The 18,065-nt window shown below is 32.9% G+C and overlaps 1 protein-coding gene across 1 annotated transcript; it reads right to left on the bottom strand.

Moving 5' to 3' along the window:
- Nucleotides 1-2,465: 2,465 nt before the first annotated feature.
- Nucleotides 2,466-17,695, bottom strand: LOC148945719 (uncharacterized). The gene is made up of 3 exons (XM_089098500.1): nucleotides 15,786-17,695; nucleotides 12,555-12,725; nucleotides 2,466-5,143 (listed from the first exon to the last, which is right to left on the bottom strand). Exons 1-3 carry the CDS (start codon nucleotides 15,826-15,828, stop codon nucleotides 4,002-4,004), a joined length of 1,356 nt encoding a protein of 451 aa, XP_088954626.1. The 5' UTR covers nucleotides 15,829-17,695; the 3' UTR covers nucleotides 2,466-4,001.
- Nucleotides 17,696-18,065: the final 370 nt, after the last annotated feature.

The raw sequence follows: 18,065 nt of genomic DNA, 5'->3' as shown, positions 1-18,065 counted from the left end.
CTATAATTCCCTTGAGTGGCACCACCCCTCAAAAGGAAATAGAGCTGACCGCAAGGTCCCCAGTCTTGCATGTACTCTGAAAGGGCCGAGGCAGCCTTTTGCAGAGGCCGTTATCCATAGATCTAGTACACCCTGCGGTAGTTTTCCTCCTATAGAGGATCCTCCAACGATGGTGTTTTGTGTCACCATATTATTTAACCAAATTCTGAGACTAAGTCCTCCATAAGTCTGTGCCTCCTATGGAGGTACCCTAAATATTTGTAGGACGTTCCCCTATCACCACCTGGGGACAGGCTGAGTGGCTTGGGGGAGACCCCTACTATGCAGTACCCATAAACCTACTATGACAGGCCTAAATCTAATATGTCAGGCCTTAATCTACTATATCAAGCCTTAGTCTTCTAACAATCCTAGATTTATTATCTCAGTTATAAACTTATTATGTCAAGCCTGAATCTACTATGAAAACCTAAGTCTTTTACGTCAAGTCTACTATGCCAACCGTACATTTACTCTGTTTGGCCCAAATATACTACGTCAAACCTACATCTTTTATGTCACGCCCAAATTTCCTATGACAGGCTTAACTCTACTCATTCCGGCCTAAACCTACTATGTCAGGTCCGAATCTATAATATCCGGCTTAAATCTGTTATGTTAAGCCTACATCTACTATGATAAGCCAAAATATGCTATTTCAGGCCTAAATCTAATATTTGAAGCCTCAATCTACTATGACAACCTTAAATCTACTACGACAAGACTAGACCTACTATGTCAAGACTAAATCTATAGTGCAAAACCTAAATCAACTGTTTAAAAGAGGTTGCATTTTTCTTAAGTCATTGTTGTGATCACTTCTTACTTACACAGATTTTTACGATAACCGTTTTACAGGGGCATTCTATTTTGGGTTTCAACTTATTTGTAGAGGATAAATAAAGAAACTATCGACGGATCGAGGCAATATCGTGTAGTACTTTATAACGGTTGCGGCATTAGCTGCAACCTAGTAAAGAGCGAACCACAACCCGTAGTAGCCAAAAGGTAAGAAACAAGTTTTGAAAAAAAACTGCCCAGTGAAAAATTATTTCTTTCTGACACTGATTCAGGAATGGTAACTATTTTCCCGATTGATCTTAAAAGTAAAAGTTTATTGCAAAAAGAAATTTATGGTAATAAAAAAAGCCTGAAACCCCTCGAAAAAGGCGTCAGATCGAAATAAAAAATTATCACTGGAATCACACTGGTTGAAAACCTTAATTTTAGGAATTACAGTCCTCAAAATTGAACAACAAGGAAAATCTCTTTTTTGCATAGGTAGCATTGATGTGTCTCCTTTTTTTCACGGCTAGGGGGTTACCAGATTGTAATACACAGTTTTGACTTATAAAAAAAGGGTTAGAACTCTGAACACCCAATCCAACTAGGACCCTTCGAAGTTTCCGTGACGACGAAATGGAGATGTGGATGAGGAAGGGGAATCCTTTTTTCTGTACGCAATCAATTCTGCTCATTTTGGGGTTTAATGTTACTCTTTACTTTCATAATAACAGCATAAACAAGAAACATTCCCACAAATGAAAAGGGAGTAGATATCAAATCCACATTTTTGACGTGTTTTTTAAAATCTGTTTTGTAACCAACAAAAAATCCTGGTTACGGCCCATGGGATAAGACATCAATTTCTAGCTCCACCATTCCCTCATCTCTCCCTTAGAACTAATTCTATACTTATCTAACGGATCAATGAGAGCTGGGATGTTTTGGCATTAAAATGCACCCTTTGTGGCATCCCCCCTCTCGAACAACAAAAGAATCAGAGAACCCGAGAACCCCATTGTAGACGTTTAAGGGCCTTTTTAAGTTTTGTAATTTGTCCATTGCTTTCAGATAGTATCTATTGTTAGGAAACATGCGGATATTTTTCACGAGGGATTTTTCTGCACGGGGGAGGGTGGATTGTCTGGGGGAATTTTCAGTGGTGAGTAAATTTTTTGGAAAAATTTTATTTCAGCAGGGATGTGTTTTCGATGGAGGGGGGGGGTATTTTTTATGGGTGCTATTTTCCTGGGGGGGGGGGTAGACGCAGGTTAAACAAATACAAAGTGCACTTTATTGTTTTTGTTTTCTTGCGTTTTTATTAGCCAATTTTGCATTTTTATAAGAGGGGAATTTAGCGGTTAGGGAAAAAACCTCTCTGCCCCCTTCCCCTGACCAGCACCCCTTAATAAAAAATTTGCACTTCAACGTTGAAATAGTAAAATCTGACAGAACGTTCCAGAACGTTAAGCACCTTAAAGGAAGAACGTTCCAGGCGTTCATTGAGGCTGCACGGTTTGGTGAGATTTGAAAAACTATTCCATACTAAGGGCACTACAAAATAATTCACATTTTACTGAAAACACAGATGAATTGAAAGTATTTATTATCCATATTCGATATTTCATTCGTATTTGTGCCACGATCAAAGTTCACATAATCTTCATTTGAACAATGATGAACGAGGAAAGACAGTTTTCAACAATATTCTTGTAACATTTTTTTCTAATTTCATAGGTTTTCACTTTCCTGGAGAAGGGAGGGGCTAAGGATAGGTAGTTGGGTAAATGTTGCAAATCAATTGGGCTAGACAAACTCTAAGCCAGAGATACATATCAATCCGAACATGGATAGTTTTCCCTAGCTCTTATGAGATAACTACATCTCTACATGCTACAACCAGTGGATCAGGACCTACTACTTTCTAATCGTTTCCGAAAAAATAGACTATGAGCCATTTTATTTCGAACTGATCAATATATTCTGGAACTCAAAAAAACTTCAGGAACCTGTGAGAGTAAATATATTTTAATTAAAGCAGTCTGGTAAAATAGTTAAAACATTATATTGACAAAACTATAATGAAAGATTTTATATCAATTTAAATTGTAGTTTTGAATATCATCTGTCTTAAAAATTGAAGAAATTGGAGCCCACCCAGAATTTGACCAATCCAATATTTATTCTACATAGGTTAAGGAGTCCTATCTGTTTTTCTCGCCACACTCAATACTTGTATTTTTTTTTATTATGAAATTTTTACATTTTTCAAAATAAATGTCAAAAAAATTCCTGTTTGGAACAAGCTACATTAAACCAAGGAAAATAAAGTCAAGCAAAAGTCAAAATAATTATTTAAGCTTAAAACAAAACTAATCTTTCAATGAATAACTGAGAATAAGGTAATAAATATTCCATATATAACTCAACTTGAGTATAATTTCTAAGATTTCAAAAACTTAATAAAAGTAGCTTACTTGTGCTGAATATTTTGATTTAAATCATTGAAAAATGTCGCAGAAGTTGCTAACCTCAGCGATTCTGTCAAGACCAAACAGAAAAAAATGAGATTTCCTTCGGCTTTTCATTAATATGACCTTTGTAAAGAGCAAGCCCCGGTATGAATAATAACTGTGCTACCAAAACGCGGTTTTTATGTTATCATTCTTGTTCTATCCACTGTTTGAAGTCGTTCTTCAAAGTGACAACTCCCCCAATGAGGTTATCTTTTTCTTCGAATTATTGACCAGTGTAATTGCTTGTTACAGGTTAAGGTTTGCAGCACAGCAAATAGTAAAATAAGACATTGCTATCTATTTTTTTATGTCAGACAGGTTCTAACAATGGTAGTTCATTTTTGAAAAAAATTGATTTTTTAACTCGCATAAATGCCAAACACGGGGAAAGTGTTTGGCCTGTAAAAGGATAATAAAAATTTTAATTTACAATCAAATGAGCACTCTCATAAGTATTTAAGATCGCCCTTTCATTTTTAAGTGCATAGTAAATTATTTTGGCACTTTTCTCGCCCTTTTTTAGCTGAATTTCGAGGGGACACTAGTATGATTTCTCTGATGATAAGATAGTCTGGAATTAAAGGTAAAACGTTTCTCACATACATCACATTGGAAAGGCTTTTCTCCAGTATGAGTTCTTTGATGATTAAATAGGGTGGATTTTTAGCAGAATGTTTTCTCACACATATCACATCCAAATGGCTTTTCACCAGTATGAGTCCTATTATGATCAGATAAATTAGAACTAGAAGTAAAACATCTCTTACATATATCATATTCAAACAGCTTTCCTCTAGTATGAGTTCGGTGATGACGAGATAAGTGGGCACTTCTGGTAAAACGTTTCTCACATACATCACATTGGAAAGGCTTTTCTCCAGTATGAGTTCTTTGATGATTAACTAGGGTGGATTTTTGCGAGAATTTTTTCTCACATATATCACATCCAAATGGCTTTTCACAAGTATGAGTCCTATGATGATCAGATAAATTAGAACTAGAAGTGAAACATCTCTTACATATATCACATTCAAACAGTTTTTCTCCAGTATGAGTTCTGTGATGACGAGATAAACTGGCACTTGTGGTAAAACGTTTCCCACATATATCACATTGAAAAGGCTTTTGTCCAGTGTGAGTTCTTATATGATTAGATAAATTGGAACTTGAAGTAAAACATTTCTTACAAATATCACATTCAAAAGGCTTTTCTCCAGTATGAGTTCTTTTATGGTAAAACAAACTGTTAGTAGCAGTAAAACATTTTTTACATATATCACATTCGAAAGGTTTTTCCCCAGTATGAGTTCTCTGGTGACGAGATAAACCGGAACTTATTTTGAAACGTTTGTCACAAACTCCACATTCGTAGGGCTCTTCTCCTGTATGAATTCTTTTATGATACAATAAACCGCTCCTTAAAGTAAAACGTTTCTTGCATATATCACATTCGAAAGGTTTTTCTCCAGTATGAGTTCTCTGATGACAAGATAATCCAGTACTTCCAGTAAAACGTTTCTCACATACATCACATTTGAAAGGTTTTTCTCCAGTATGAGTTCTTTTATGGTAAGACAAACTACTGCTTGAAGTAAAACGTTTCTTACATATATCGCATTCGAAAAATATTTTTCCAGCATGAGAAGCCTCCTGTTTTCCCACACCATTTTCTTCAAATACATAAATGTGACAAGGCATCTCATTTTGACAGTTCAAATTCGTTTCTTTTTTTAGACATATTGTTGAAATACCTGGCATGCAGGGTAATCCACATTCTTGTTTGCTGATATCATTATCAGAGGACCCTGCAACAAGGAAAACAATAGTAATGTAAAATTCACTCAAAACCACAAATGCTTGTATTTTTCCCCCTTTTTCATTTAGCTTACAGCTCTGTTTTTAATGTTTTTAACCCTTACGCAGTTAATATAAAATCTGCTTTAATAAATTTTACCCTATTATTTAATTTATGAAAGACAATTTGAGCCATTAGTCTTATAATGTATTACGGTAATTACTTGGCTAAAAAAAAAAAAAAAAAAAAAAAACTGTCTTCCTACTTTAGTAACTGAAATAAATGAGCACTTGAACAAGGTCTAGACCCAACTCATCCATCCAGTTCCCTAGGACAAAACAGTATATCCAATCTGATAATCCGAAAATCAAGTCCAAATTAGAGCAAAATCAACATCAATAAGTATACGTCAATGTTCCGAAACCAAGCTATAGCACCTTAAATCTACAAAAACTTTATATTCCCAAGGTGATCACCACATATCGGGGCTCATCAGATGAAAACTCATTGCCTAAATGGGTTTCGGCGCTTCAAGTTCATTACCTAGGCAAAATGAGCGCGCCATGCCATAATCTGGCATACCCCTATGTAGTGACACCTATGGAATAATCATAAACAAAATCCAAAATATCCCAAAAATATAAAAATATATACCCCAGAAAAAAATTTCCCAAGCATCCTTAACCAACCTTCAATTAACACTGAGATCCAAACCTTCAACCAATTTAAATCCAAATAATTACAAAACACTAGCCATCCTCCGGAACAATTTCAGTTTCACTCAAATTCTACGAATTATATCATACTTTAATCTTTACCACTTGTATCGCGACCAACCCTAAACTACCGGGAAGATAAACCAGATTCCTTCAACAGGTTACCGTAAAATATCATTCAAGATATCTTGATAACTTTTATTATACTTATGTAAAAGCTGATCATACTGAGAACAAAGCTTTTTAAATTGCCAAGTAAGTTTATTGGCGTAAAAACCTCTTACGATTAGCTTCTTGCTAAGTAACATACATCTGTTTCTAAAATCGATGTAATTAGTATAAATTCTTGCATATCTAAATAGTTGGGAAAAATACGATGAATATGTTATATTTGAATGAATATTACTTTTTGGAAATGAAAAATTAAATATTTAAAAAATAAAAATCGTCTGTTTTATTGTATATTTTTAAAATTATTGTATTATTAGGTGCCACATTAATCTCTAAATCTAGAAAATGGTCATAAATGCCATTCCCATTACTAGATTCCAGCTTTAACTCTGGTGGATATATTTTACTTGAAATCTCTAAAAAATTTGAACAATGTATCACCAGAAGGTATCTAAATATCTTTTATTATTTGAGAGCAAATACTTTATGTTACTTGGATTCTTTTTATCCATCATATAATCATAATCTAAATAATTTAAAAACAGGTCCACTATAACTGGACTGGCAATACCCCCCATAGGAATTCCAATACTTTGATTATATAGATTACCATTAAATTTTATAAAAATATTAAATAGAACAAATTCTAGTAGAACAAATATAAATAGAACAAATTCAAATAGAGAGTCTATTACTTGCAGCGAATTATTAACGCTCCAATATAGATTGAACTTATAAATTTTTTTGATTCCCGAGCAATATGCCTTAAATTTATTTTTGATTTCTCACAAAATACACGACAGGTCAGTAGCCGCGACTCTGGTCGGGCATCTTGCTGCACCCGCAATAAAGCGTTGTTTCGGGGGATTTTTATGAAATTTTGCCCTCCAATATAAACACGGAAAAGTTTAATCATTATCATTAACCTTAATATTAAATTTTTTAAAAAGTATATCCTCTATTCCAATCAATAGACTATTCTTAACATCTTGAACCTTTTTATATGTATTTGTTGTACTAAGCTCCTTTGTTAAAACATCACAATATAGCTTCTGACAAATTATTGTAAAATTATTATTTGCTTTATCAATAGGTACAATTAAAAACCTCTTTATATTAGCAATCGCTTGTTTTATCTTAGAATTATAAAAACCTACCTCATTATCATGTTTATTTGTCCTCTTATATATCTTATTTCTACCCTTATTAATAATTAAATTTGAAAACTATTTTTATTAATTTTCTTTTTTTTGCACCAATTATCGATAAATATTTCTAGATTATTATTTAACCCCCTAAGCAGTTTCGAGGGTTTTAGATGATTTGAAAGACGGAATTTAGCCCCAATTTTCATTATATTTTGCAATTCAATTTGCTTTATTATTGCTAAATCACCTGTAATAATATGTTCGTAAGTTGGATTAACAAATGATAAGAATTGCTCACACTTACAAATAGGTTTCCAATTACTATCCGTGTCAAAATTCTTAAGTATTAAATTATAATTAAAAATCATTTGTCCTATCGTTTTTGAAAACTTATATGTTATGATCGGATTATTCTTATACTTTAAATTACTAGGAAGGGCCTGTTTCACATCAGCCTTTTTCCTGATCGAGCTCTTTTTCTTTAGATATTCCAAAGAAGAAACCGTTTTATATTTTCATTATATCTTGTAAAATTTCCAAATACGTAGAATTTGAGCATCATAGGTAGCATATGGTAGGTTGGAAGGAGAGAAAAGTGTGACATAGTTTTAAGAATTACGAAAAGGCATTTGATTAAGTAAGAAATAACACTTTTGTAATTCCAAGGTAAAGTCCAAGGTAAGGTTGAAAAATCTTAATAGAGTATAAGGTCCAAAAGATAAAATGGGTCCTACAGGGTAACGTTGAAAACGTTTCAGTGTCTGAAATTCTATGTGAAATTCAGCGGAATCAGTAAGCCCTTTTACTTTTGAGGCCTTTTAAAAATACTTTGTATTTATTCCCACAGCCCTTGTGTTGTGTCATTCCTCAATGAGGTAGAACAAAACAATTGATTGAACAAAAGTAATTAATAATCAGAATATTATATAAAAAGTGCACGACTTATCGGACTCTTTTTGTCCATAGTTTTAAGAATTACGAAAAGGCATTTGATTAAGCAGGAAATAACAATTTTATAATTCCAAGGTAAAGTCCAATGTAAGGTTGAAAAATCTTTATAGAGTATAAGGTCCAAAAGATAAAATGGGTCCTACAGGGTAACGCTGAAAAAAATTTCAGTGTCTGAAATTCTATGTGAAATTTAGCGGAATCAGCAAGCCCTTTTACTTTTGAGGCCTTTTAAAAATACTTAGTATTTATTCCCACAGCCCTCGTGTTGTGTCATTCCTCAATGAGGTAGATCGAAACAATTGATAGAACAAAAGTAATTAATAATCAGAATAATAAATAAAAAATGCACGACTTATCGGACTCTTTTTGTCCATAGTTTTAAGAATTACGAAAAGGCATTTGATTAAGCAGCAAATAACAATTTTGTAATTCCAAAGTAAAGTCGTAAATAATTTCTGAGACCATACTGGCTAATCATGATAAATAAAAAATCGCGAAGAAACCCATTCTGGGTAGTGGTGTTTATAGAATTCCTTATTCTTGTGGCTGTTTTTATGTTGGTAGAACCCAACAGCAATTGGGGGAGAGGTTATCCGAACACAAGTCCTCAATCGACAAGGCAATGAGGTTACGCCAAAGGCCTGAGGTTTTTGATTCCGCCTTGGCGGAACATCTGTACGAGAATCCACACCATTTCATTTTGTTTGACGAGGCCTCTATCGTTGCCCCCGTTAAAGGTCTCACGCAAGTTTTCAGGGAGGCAGTTGAAATAAAAAAGCACATTCACCAAAAGGTAGCTCTCAATAGAGACACTGGAGAAATTTTTCTAAGTCCCATTTATGACCAAATTATTAATTCTGATCATGTTTACATACATCCACAAAGTTATATTGTGCAATCGAATAGAGTCTCCGATTATAATCAAACTGGAAAGCGATCAGCCTTTAAAAGTGCTTTACGCAAAATGAAATTCTGAAATGCCATTTAGATTTGTGTCTTTTATTCAGTTAACCTTTCACCGTTACTAGGAAAGGGTCGTCCAATTTTAGTTTGGTGTTTTTATTTTAAGGTTTGGTTTTTATATTTTTATCAGTTTTATTCTGCACTGAGGACGGTCAAGCAGAGGTCTTGACCGAAATATTTGCATAATTTTTCAATTTTTTCACTGGCTGTTAATTGTCCTCGTTTTCTTCCTTTCTTCGCGATTTTTTATTTATCAAGGTAAAGTCCAAGGTAAGGTTGAAAAATCTTAATAGAGTATAAGGTCCAAAAGATAAAATGGGTCCTACAGGGTAACGCTGAAAAAATTTCAGTGTCTGAAATTCTATGTGAAATTTAGCGGAATCAGTAAGCCCTTTTACTTTTGGGGCATTTTAAAAATACTTTGTATTTATTCCCACAGCCCTTGTGTTGTGTCATTCCTCAACGAGGTAGAACAAAACAATTGATAGAACAAAAGTAATTAATAATCAGAATGGTAAATAAAAAGTGCCTGACTTATCGGACTCTTTTTGTCCATAGTTTTAAGAATTACGAAAAGGCATTTGATTAAGCAGGAAATAACAATTTTGTAATTCCAAGGTAAAGTCCAAGGTAAGGTTGAAAAATCTTAATAGAGTATAAGGTCCAAAAGATAAAATGGGTCCTACAGGGTAACGCTGAAAAAATTTTAGTGTCTGAAATTCTATGTGAAATTCAGCGGAATCAGTAAGCCCTTTTACTTTTGAGGCCTTTTAAAAATACTTTGTATTTATTCCCACAGCCCTTGTGTTGTGTCATTCCTCAATGAGGTAGATCAAAACAATTGATAGAACAAAAGTAATTAATAATCAGAATAATAAATAAAAAGTGCACGACTTATCGGACTCTTTTTGTCCATAGTTTTAAGAATTACGAAAAGGCATTTGATTAAGCAGGAAATAACAATTTTGTAATTCCAAGGTAAAGTCCAAGGTAAGGTTGAAAAATCTTAATAGAATATAATTATATAGGATAGAGGATATATAGGATATACAGGATAGAGTATCCTCCCTCTTGTTACCATTACAAATGTCTTAAATAATTTTTTTGAAAAATAGAGGCGTTACTAGCGATCAAAAAGCATTTGTACAAAAGAATTTGTTGTTGTTTTTTTTTTGGGGGGGGGGCACAAACAAAAATTAAAAAAAAAACATCACAAATTTGTTGATATTGTGAGTCTTTCAGATCATAGGTAGCATGTGGTAGATAGGATGGTAGGATAAGAAGGAATTCCTCCCTCTGTTTACCACCACAAATGTCTTAAATAATTGTTTTGAAAAATAGAGGCGTTTCCAGTGATCAAAAAGCTAATAATGTAAACAATACTTACTGGTAGAAAAAATAAACACAGATCAAGTCTCAAAGAACTGCAACCGTCTATAACAAAACAACTACAAAATATAAATTGTGCAATAGGGCCTATGCAGCAATTATGTTAATCCTGAACACATAAATTATACCTCTGTCTAACAAATCCAAAAGCTACAGGAAGCAAAAATGATTTTCGGAGGAATCATTAAAAAATAGTTAAATAAGATTAAGTCAATGGTGCAATCTTATTCAGCAAACTCCACTTTCAATTCTGTAAAAGGCAATATATATGAAAAAGTCTCGCTTTTACTTGACTTTTCCTTGAATTTCAACTTGAATTTTACTTGAAATTAGAGAATACTTACTAGAGCCATCCTTAGCCACCTTCTGTTTAATTTATCTACCTGTGAGTTTCAATTATAGCATACATCATTTGGAATTTATCGTGGCTAAAGTTTCTTTAGTTCTTTGAGATAAACGTTGTTGATTTTCTTTGTTCAAGGTGGTAATAGCAATCAATGATTTTTCTTAAGAGCAAATCACCAATTTCTGATCTAGCTCTTTTTAGTTGAATATTTCCAAGAAGAACTTATTTTATAGTTTGATCATATCTAGTATAATTTCCAAATGTGTAGAATTCGGACATCATAGGTAGCATGTGGTAGATAGGATGGTAGGATAAGAAGGAATTCCTCCCTCTTGTTACCACCACAAATGTCTTAAATAATTTTTTGGAAAAATAGAGGCGCTTCCAGCGATCAAAACGGTAATAATTTAAACTATACTTGTTGGTAGAAAACATAAACACAGATCAAGTCTCAAAGAAGTGCATCCGCATTTAACATAACAACTATAAAATATAAATTTTGCAATATGCAACAATTATGATAATCATGAACTCATGATTTATAGGCTATCTCTGTCTTACAAATCCAAAAGCTGCAGGCGGCCAAAAGGATCTTCAGAGGAATCATTAAAAAATGATTAAATAAGTTAAGTCATTGGTACAACCTTATTCAGTAAACTCCACTTTCAATTCTGTAAACAATAATATTTATGAAAAAGCTCCGTTTTTACTTGATTTGATTTTACGTGATTTTTAATTGAATTTCAACTTGAATATTACTTGAAATTGGAGAATATTTACCCCAGGGAGCCATCCTTAGCCAACTTCTGTTTAATCTATCTACTATGAGTTTCAATTACAGCATGCATCACTTGGGATTTATCCTGGTTAAACCTCCTTTAATTCTTTTAGATAACTTATCATTCTAATTCAACAGCTCATGTGTTTCAGGAGTCATTCTCAAATAAAAGGGAAAAAAGTCAAGCTTTAGCGTGAAGAGTGAAGTACTAGGGAGCAATCTCCTTCATATACATAACAATTTCTGTTAGTTTTAAGTTTCGACGTTGCTCCTTACTTTTAGTTGAAAAATAGTTTTTTTTTTAGTTTAATGATTTTAAAAAGACGCTATTATTAGTAGCATAATGTTGGTAGTTATCAGCTTGCATGTATTTTTGGAACACATTTAGGAGTATCCAATGATCAGTGAAAATATTCCAGGTTATTCAAATAGCTAAATGGTTCCCTTTCTGGAATGACCATGGAAACATATAGAAGAAGAAGACTTTAAAATCCCCCTTGAGGATTGAGCTCCATATAGATTATCCACTTATTTGGAGATAATGTTTGCATTAAAATCAACGAACACTAAGGCGTTTCTAGAAGAGAATGATTAAATAATGGAGTTATACATTTGCATATTATTAAGGCACATATGCCGCAAAAGACAGATTATTTTTATTAGGTATAGCAAGATCACTATTTTAAAAAATGTAAAAGAGGTTTAATGAGTTCAAAAAGCAAGAAAAAGTTTCAAATTAATTTAAGGTGGTTATTTTGTTCAGAAGTTGGATTGGGATACAAAATTTTATGTATTAATAATCAATATAATTTAGGATTGTAATTTCCTATACATTTGTTTCCAAAACCGCTAAGATGTAAAGAACACCTACACCCTGCTGCAATTCGAATGGAAGTTTAATATACACCTTCTCATTTTGGACATTCAAAATTCAAAACATCCGGATTTTTAAAGCATACCTTCAACTATGTCAATTTTCGACTCCAGTTTAACATGGTCAGCATTATGTTGACAATCTCCAGAGATGCCAGGAGAAACAGCAAAAAGTTTGGCTTCATGTTTCATTAATAGCATAGGATGTACGCTTCCAAAAGTGTCTTCATTCTCATTTGATGAAGTGTCTCCAGCTTCTACAAAAATTTGAGTAAAAATTTAAAAGAATGCTCACCAAAGAACAAGTTGATAAATCAAATATTTAAAATGCCACAAAAATTTTATATAGCAGTTCGTGGAGGAGTAAAGGTAAATTGATCTTCCCAGTATCCAGACACTCCCAGCATCTCTAGCAATAGAGTTGGAAAAGAAAGGGTAATATAAGGATAATGGCCAATTATCATAGGTTCTGTCAAAAACTTTTTTCCCCAAGGTTGACGCAATACATGTTTCCTAGTAAAGAGCCAACTACCTATAGCAACAGAAAACTTAAGACTTATTTAGAGAAAAAAAAAATTCTGACATTTATGGTCATGACAAATATAGTCAGACAAATACGGCATTTCAAGCTCATTAGTGACTCATCAGTCAGTTGACTATCCTAAGTCGGAAGAATATTAACTATCTTTTTATGTCATGTTAATAGTAAAAGTTTATAACGAAAATGAAATTATGGGAATTTAAAAAGTAACCTAAAAATTGACACTGAATGGACTGGAAAGAGCACCATTGTCAAACAAACCATCCCATTAATATCATTTAGGTTGCAAACTCTAAGCTGCATGTTCACAATCTCCAGTCTTGAATATCAGATTCTTTTAAAAACTGAAAACTAAAATATACGTTTTGAGAAAAAACAGTCAAATCACAAAAAAAGTATTCCCAAAAATGTTTCACCACTGAAACAAGTAATCTTGTGGAAAGCCTATATCTGAACTTACGCCAAAATGAAAATATAAGTTTGTCATTAGGCTCCTTAGTTTCAGATCTATCCATTTACTAAAAAAATAATTCTGATATTACACAAACTTTTCCATGAGCAGATTCTATACTTTCTTTACAAACTGAGATTTTGACCTTGTTTTAAAATTTCCACCCCATATCCTATCCTAAAAAAAATATGCATGTTAGGTTAGGTTTATAACTAGAAAATTAACATTGTCATCTCACATTAAAATATTTAACCATAAAACGGCTATGAACGTACTGGACACTTGTATTCCGTCTTGATTATCCCTCTCACAGTTCATTGTTGCCACTGAGTAGGCAACAATGAAACGACTTTTGACAAAAATATACCACACAAAAACAGTTACGTGTTAATAAATAATTATAATAATAATATATGATTATGAAAAATTCATAATTCCTTAAAAATATGAGCTTTTTTTTCTTTTTTTTTTTTTACTGTATTTTACATCAACATTTCTTAATGATTTCTAAAAAGAGCTTGAAACCCTGACAATTCTTCTGTTTGTTTTCCAGCATTACTGAAAAAGAATTTTACAAAATTAAAAAGTATTTTACAGGGGTGTTGAAATAGATAACAAAAACTTAGAATTCAGCATGGTATTCCTAAATTGTTGTTATAAAAAATGTTACTTTTTACCAGTCTTGAAAAAAGCAAAAATCCTATATGGTGTGAATAATTTAGCTTGGACGTTGTTCAAATGTTGGTAATATGTGTTAAAACAGTTCGTCAAATTTAGCAGTAATATTTAAAGATTGGAAACAAATTTCGAGAATTTCTAAGAAAACCGGAAAAATTTGACATAGATAGAAACAAAACTTCCCAAATAAAATCATCATTGTCAAAACCATATACAAGAAACTTGCAGTTCGCCCCTTTAATAACGTGAAAATCTTTTTTATTCTTGTTCTGGATTCCTTCCTTTTGTGGCAATTTATAAGCTTTTGCTCTGAGAAAATTAGTATTTTTGAATTTAGAACTGAACTTCTTTAATGGACTCCTTGAATAATTTATCTGATAAACATCTTAGATGATATATCCTCTGTAGCATTTCATGATTTGACCTATAGGCTAGCTGAAACCTAGCACAGAGCAAACATCAGGAAATAGTAGGGTATGCAACGATTTTAAAGTGCATTTTCTACAAAACTGTCCAGTGAAAACCCTTTTTCTGTGCATGCTGACTAGTGATTTGAAATAGGAAGCCAACATTTACCCTATTGCTAAACAGGCTATTGCATCTCCCTCTCCTTAACATATTTTGTTAAATTTTCATGCCCAAAAGCATATCCTCCACCTTTATGTATCTTTTATCCGTCCACAGCTTGAGTATGCTTGCCTGGTGTGGCATTTTGGTTTTAGGGTGGATCAGTCTGATAGGCTAGAAATTATCCAGAAGAGAGCATTGAGAATTCTTTACGATCAAGGCAAAGTGCCTTAAATTCTCCTCCTCAAGGAATTCTGCCTCCCTACCTTGAAAGCTTGACGTTATACTCTTTGTACCAATTTCGGAAATAATCTGCGTCGTAAACAATGGTTTCAACGCATGCTTCCAGCCCCCCATTGCCCTCAAAATCCCCATTTACCCCGATCAAAAGCCCAAGAAATCCCGATTCTAAATCCTATTAATGTATAAACTGAGCGTTACAGAAAGAGCTTTGTCCTTGACTGAAAACTAAAGCAAATATTCTTGCATAGGAGCGATTTTAACCCCCCCCCCCCCCCACCCTCACCCACATAAAGAAAGTTTAAAGTAAAACGTAGCATATGCTTTATTAAAAGTAGCCTATAATTAGTATCTATAATACATTGATTCTTCAGAACAAAAAATCAGAGAACTTCGGGAAGGGGTTACTTTTGATAAATATAAGCTTGATAACGAAGAAAGACAAAAGTTTAAAACAAGATGAGGTGCTGGACACACTTTTGAACATTTAGGCTCCTTTTATTTGCTTCTTCAATTTCTGCCATTTCTCAACATCACATGCTTCATGTAAAAGTAAAAAAAACTTTAAAATAAAAGTTTAAAAAATCGTTAAATACTTACTATGACAGTAATGGTTTATTAAATTGCATAAAGGAATTGATTAGCAAGATTCTATTTTGAAAAATTTCTTTGCAAAGAGTTTTTTCTTTTTAATTAATAACAGCTATGTTTTACACTTTGTTTTAATTTTTAAGTTAAAGTAGCAGAAATAAGTGAGGAATGGTAACAAGTCTCCAAATTTTGAGCAAAAGCGGCACAAATAAGTAGCAAATTGGCTGAACCACCCATAGTATCAATTACCTTGCTTAACAGTAGTGATATCATACAGCATTGGTGTTTCCATAGTTCGCCGATTGAGTCAAATAAACACTCTGTCTCTCTTGACTTTCAAAGCATTTAGAAATCTCTAGAATCTAAACAATTAATAATTTCTACTATACGACATAATTATATGGTATCATATCTTCAAAAGGAGCACAGAACATAGAAATAGTTGGAAGATAAAAACATAATAAGTGTAGAAATTCCACACTCACAACCAATTTATTGACATTCTCATTTTCATAGTAAACAACTTCAATAGAATAGTCTTATTGTAAATGATCTCATCTTAGAGTGTAAGGACATCTACGCAGCAGCACATTTGAGGGAAGATTGGAGGCTACTCGCTGATGCCTGTGTGCTTTTAAAGGCAAGGGAGGAACTAAGGTATAGGATACCATGTTGTAAATCAATCGGATTTTATTTTTCAACCCAAAGACAATCTATTGTAAATTTTAAGTTCCTAAGAAAGTTTTACAGCTTCGAAATAAAAAAGTTCTAATGGAATACAACAATTTTACAACTGGTCTCAACTTAGTAAAGAGTACTTACTATTTACATTATTTCTCATTTATCAAACAGCTTCATTTATCGTAAAATACAAAATATTGTCTCTGAGCCCCTTCCTAATTAGCGTGGAATTCCTCAAGGAACCGTGTTAGTGCCACTCTTATATGTAGTATTAATTAATGAAGTTTGTAGGACTCCCTCAAAGGTAATATATAGATGATATGTAGATGGCCTGCTGATCCTTAAAGAATGTCGAAGAGATATCAAAAGTGACTTCATCAAAATCTTTCCCATGTTTTGGACAAAGCTAATAATTTAAACATGAAAGTAAATTCCACTAAGTTAAATATAATGACAATAAACTTCTTAAAATTCTTGAAATTCACTCCCTTTTTCTTAGACCCTATTCCACCCAAAATGCTAGTGAGACACGTTAAACTCTTTACTCCTTGGTGTCACAAATTTCTAATGATCTTAAGTAGAACATACATATTTCAAGGATTCTGGACTTTCCAGACAAAAGATAGTCAAAACTAAAATATTTAAAGTGGATAAAAATGGTAGATTAACTTTGAAATGGTCAAATGTTGACAACATTTTCACTGTGAACAACAAGAAAATCTTTGCTGAATCATTAAAGCTGAGAGGAAGTGGGCCATCCCAGATAGCGTTCTAGATGCTATTCTAGTTGCAAATTTGCAATACTATAAAAAAAGACAAGTCATATGACCTAGGTCAAACCATTACACTCCATGTGATTATCCAATTTCATCCCTATACTCGAAGCAATTTTTCCAGTTTTTTGCTTCTGCTATCTGAATAGTGGTTTACACGTTTGCACATTAAGCAAAGTTGAAGAGAAACAAAGAAATAAAGTAAAAAGAACAGGAATGTATAATGCACCAGGATCCACTCGCAAGCATTCCCCAAGTATTTTGACATGTGTCAAATTGGGTTCCAACTTACATCGAAAACAGGTAATTTTTTGTTCTTTTGAATTTGAAGGTGAAAATGCACCAATTTAACAAAATCGGAGTTATGTATCCTTTTTTGATAAAACAGTTTGAATCAAACAGTTAGATCCCTAGATGATTTTCCTACATACTGGAACCCTTCTCAAGGAGGTAAAGCCACTAAGTATCAATGCGCTTGTCACAAAGGTCTCAAGATTCTTCTTCCAATCGTAACAGCGCCCTTTTCATCTTTCAACCTTTCTATATCAACGCAAATGGGCAACTGTCATATGCCGTATTGCTGTACTTGTGTATTATGCGCCACTCATTAAAGTTTATGCTGTGTAAAACTTGAGAACAAACCGGTTTCTTCATTAGTTTTTTTTAGCTTAGCAAGAGATAAGACAAAGACAAAAAACAAAATATATGGGATATATAATTCGGGCTATATATTTTCACATAAAGGGGGGGGGGGGATAAAGTATTTAGACAGTTTAAAATCAGAAAACAATTCTTTCTAGGTATATGGCCACTAAATATTACAGAAGAATAGCGAGGTATGTGAAAAAAAATCACAGTATAAAGTAAATATAATGTTTCATTTCAGTGTTTTTTTCCAAGTGTTAAGTGTTTTTTTAGTTAAACACCTAGAACCTAAACATTATGCCTTAACTAGCATAAGAAGAAAGGTCAGTAATTCAATGATCTACTTCTGTTTTTTTATATGTAATAAATAATTGAGACAAAACTTTGAAAAGAAGTGAAAAAATTATGTCAAGTTAACAGAAAGTGATAG

The sequence above is a fragment of the Artemia sp. Qi Xiang Cuo genome, chromosome 12 (assembly GCF_049724085.1).
Source record: "Artemia sp. Qi Xiang Cuo chromosome 12, ASM4972408v1, whole genome shotgun sequence".
In the NCBI taxonomy this organism is placed as follows: Eukaryota; Metazoa; Arthropoda; class Branchiopoda; order Anostraca; family Artemiidae; genus Artemia; species Artemia sp. Qi Xiang Cuo.
Note: the sequence above shows the minus strand (reverse complement) of the source record. Positions and strands in the feature narration are given on the sequence as shown.

Bases quoted from the DNA above. Each gene is read 5' to 3' on its own strand.
- LOC148945719 (XM_089098500.1), bottom strand. From the start codon at position 15,828: ATGGAAACACCAATGCTGTATGATATCACTACTGTTAAGCAAG. The intron at 12,726-15,785 runs GTAATTGATACT...AAATTTTTGTAG, and splicing joins TATCACTACTGTTAAGCAAG to AAGCTGGAGACACTTCATCA. The intron at 5,144-12,554 runs GTATGCTTTAAA...TCCTTGTTGCAG, and splicing joins GAAAATTGACATAGTTGAAG to GGTCCTCTGATAATGATATC.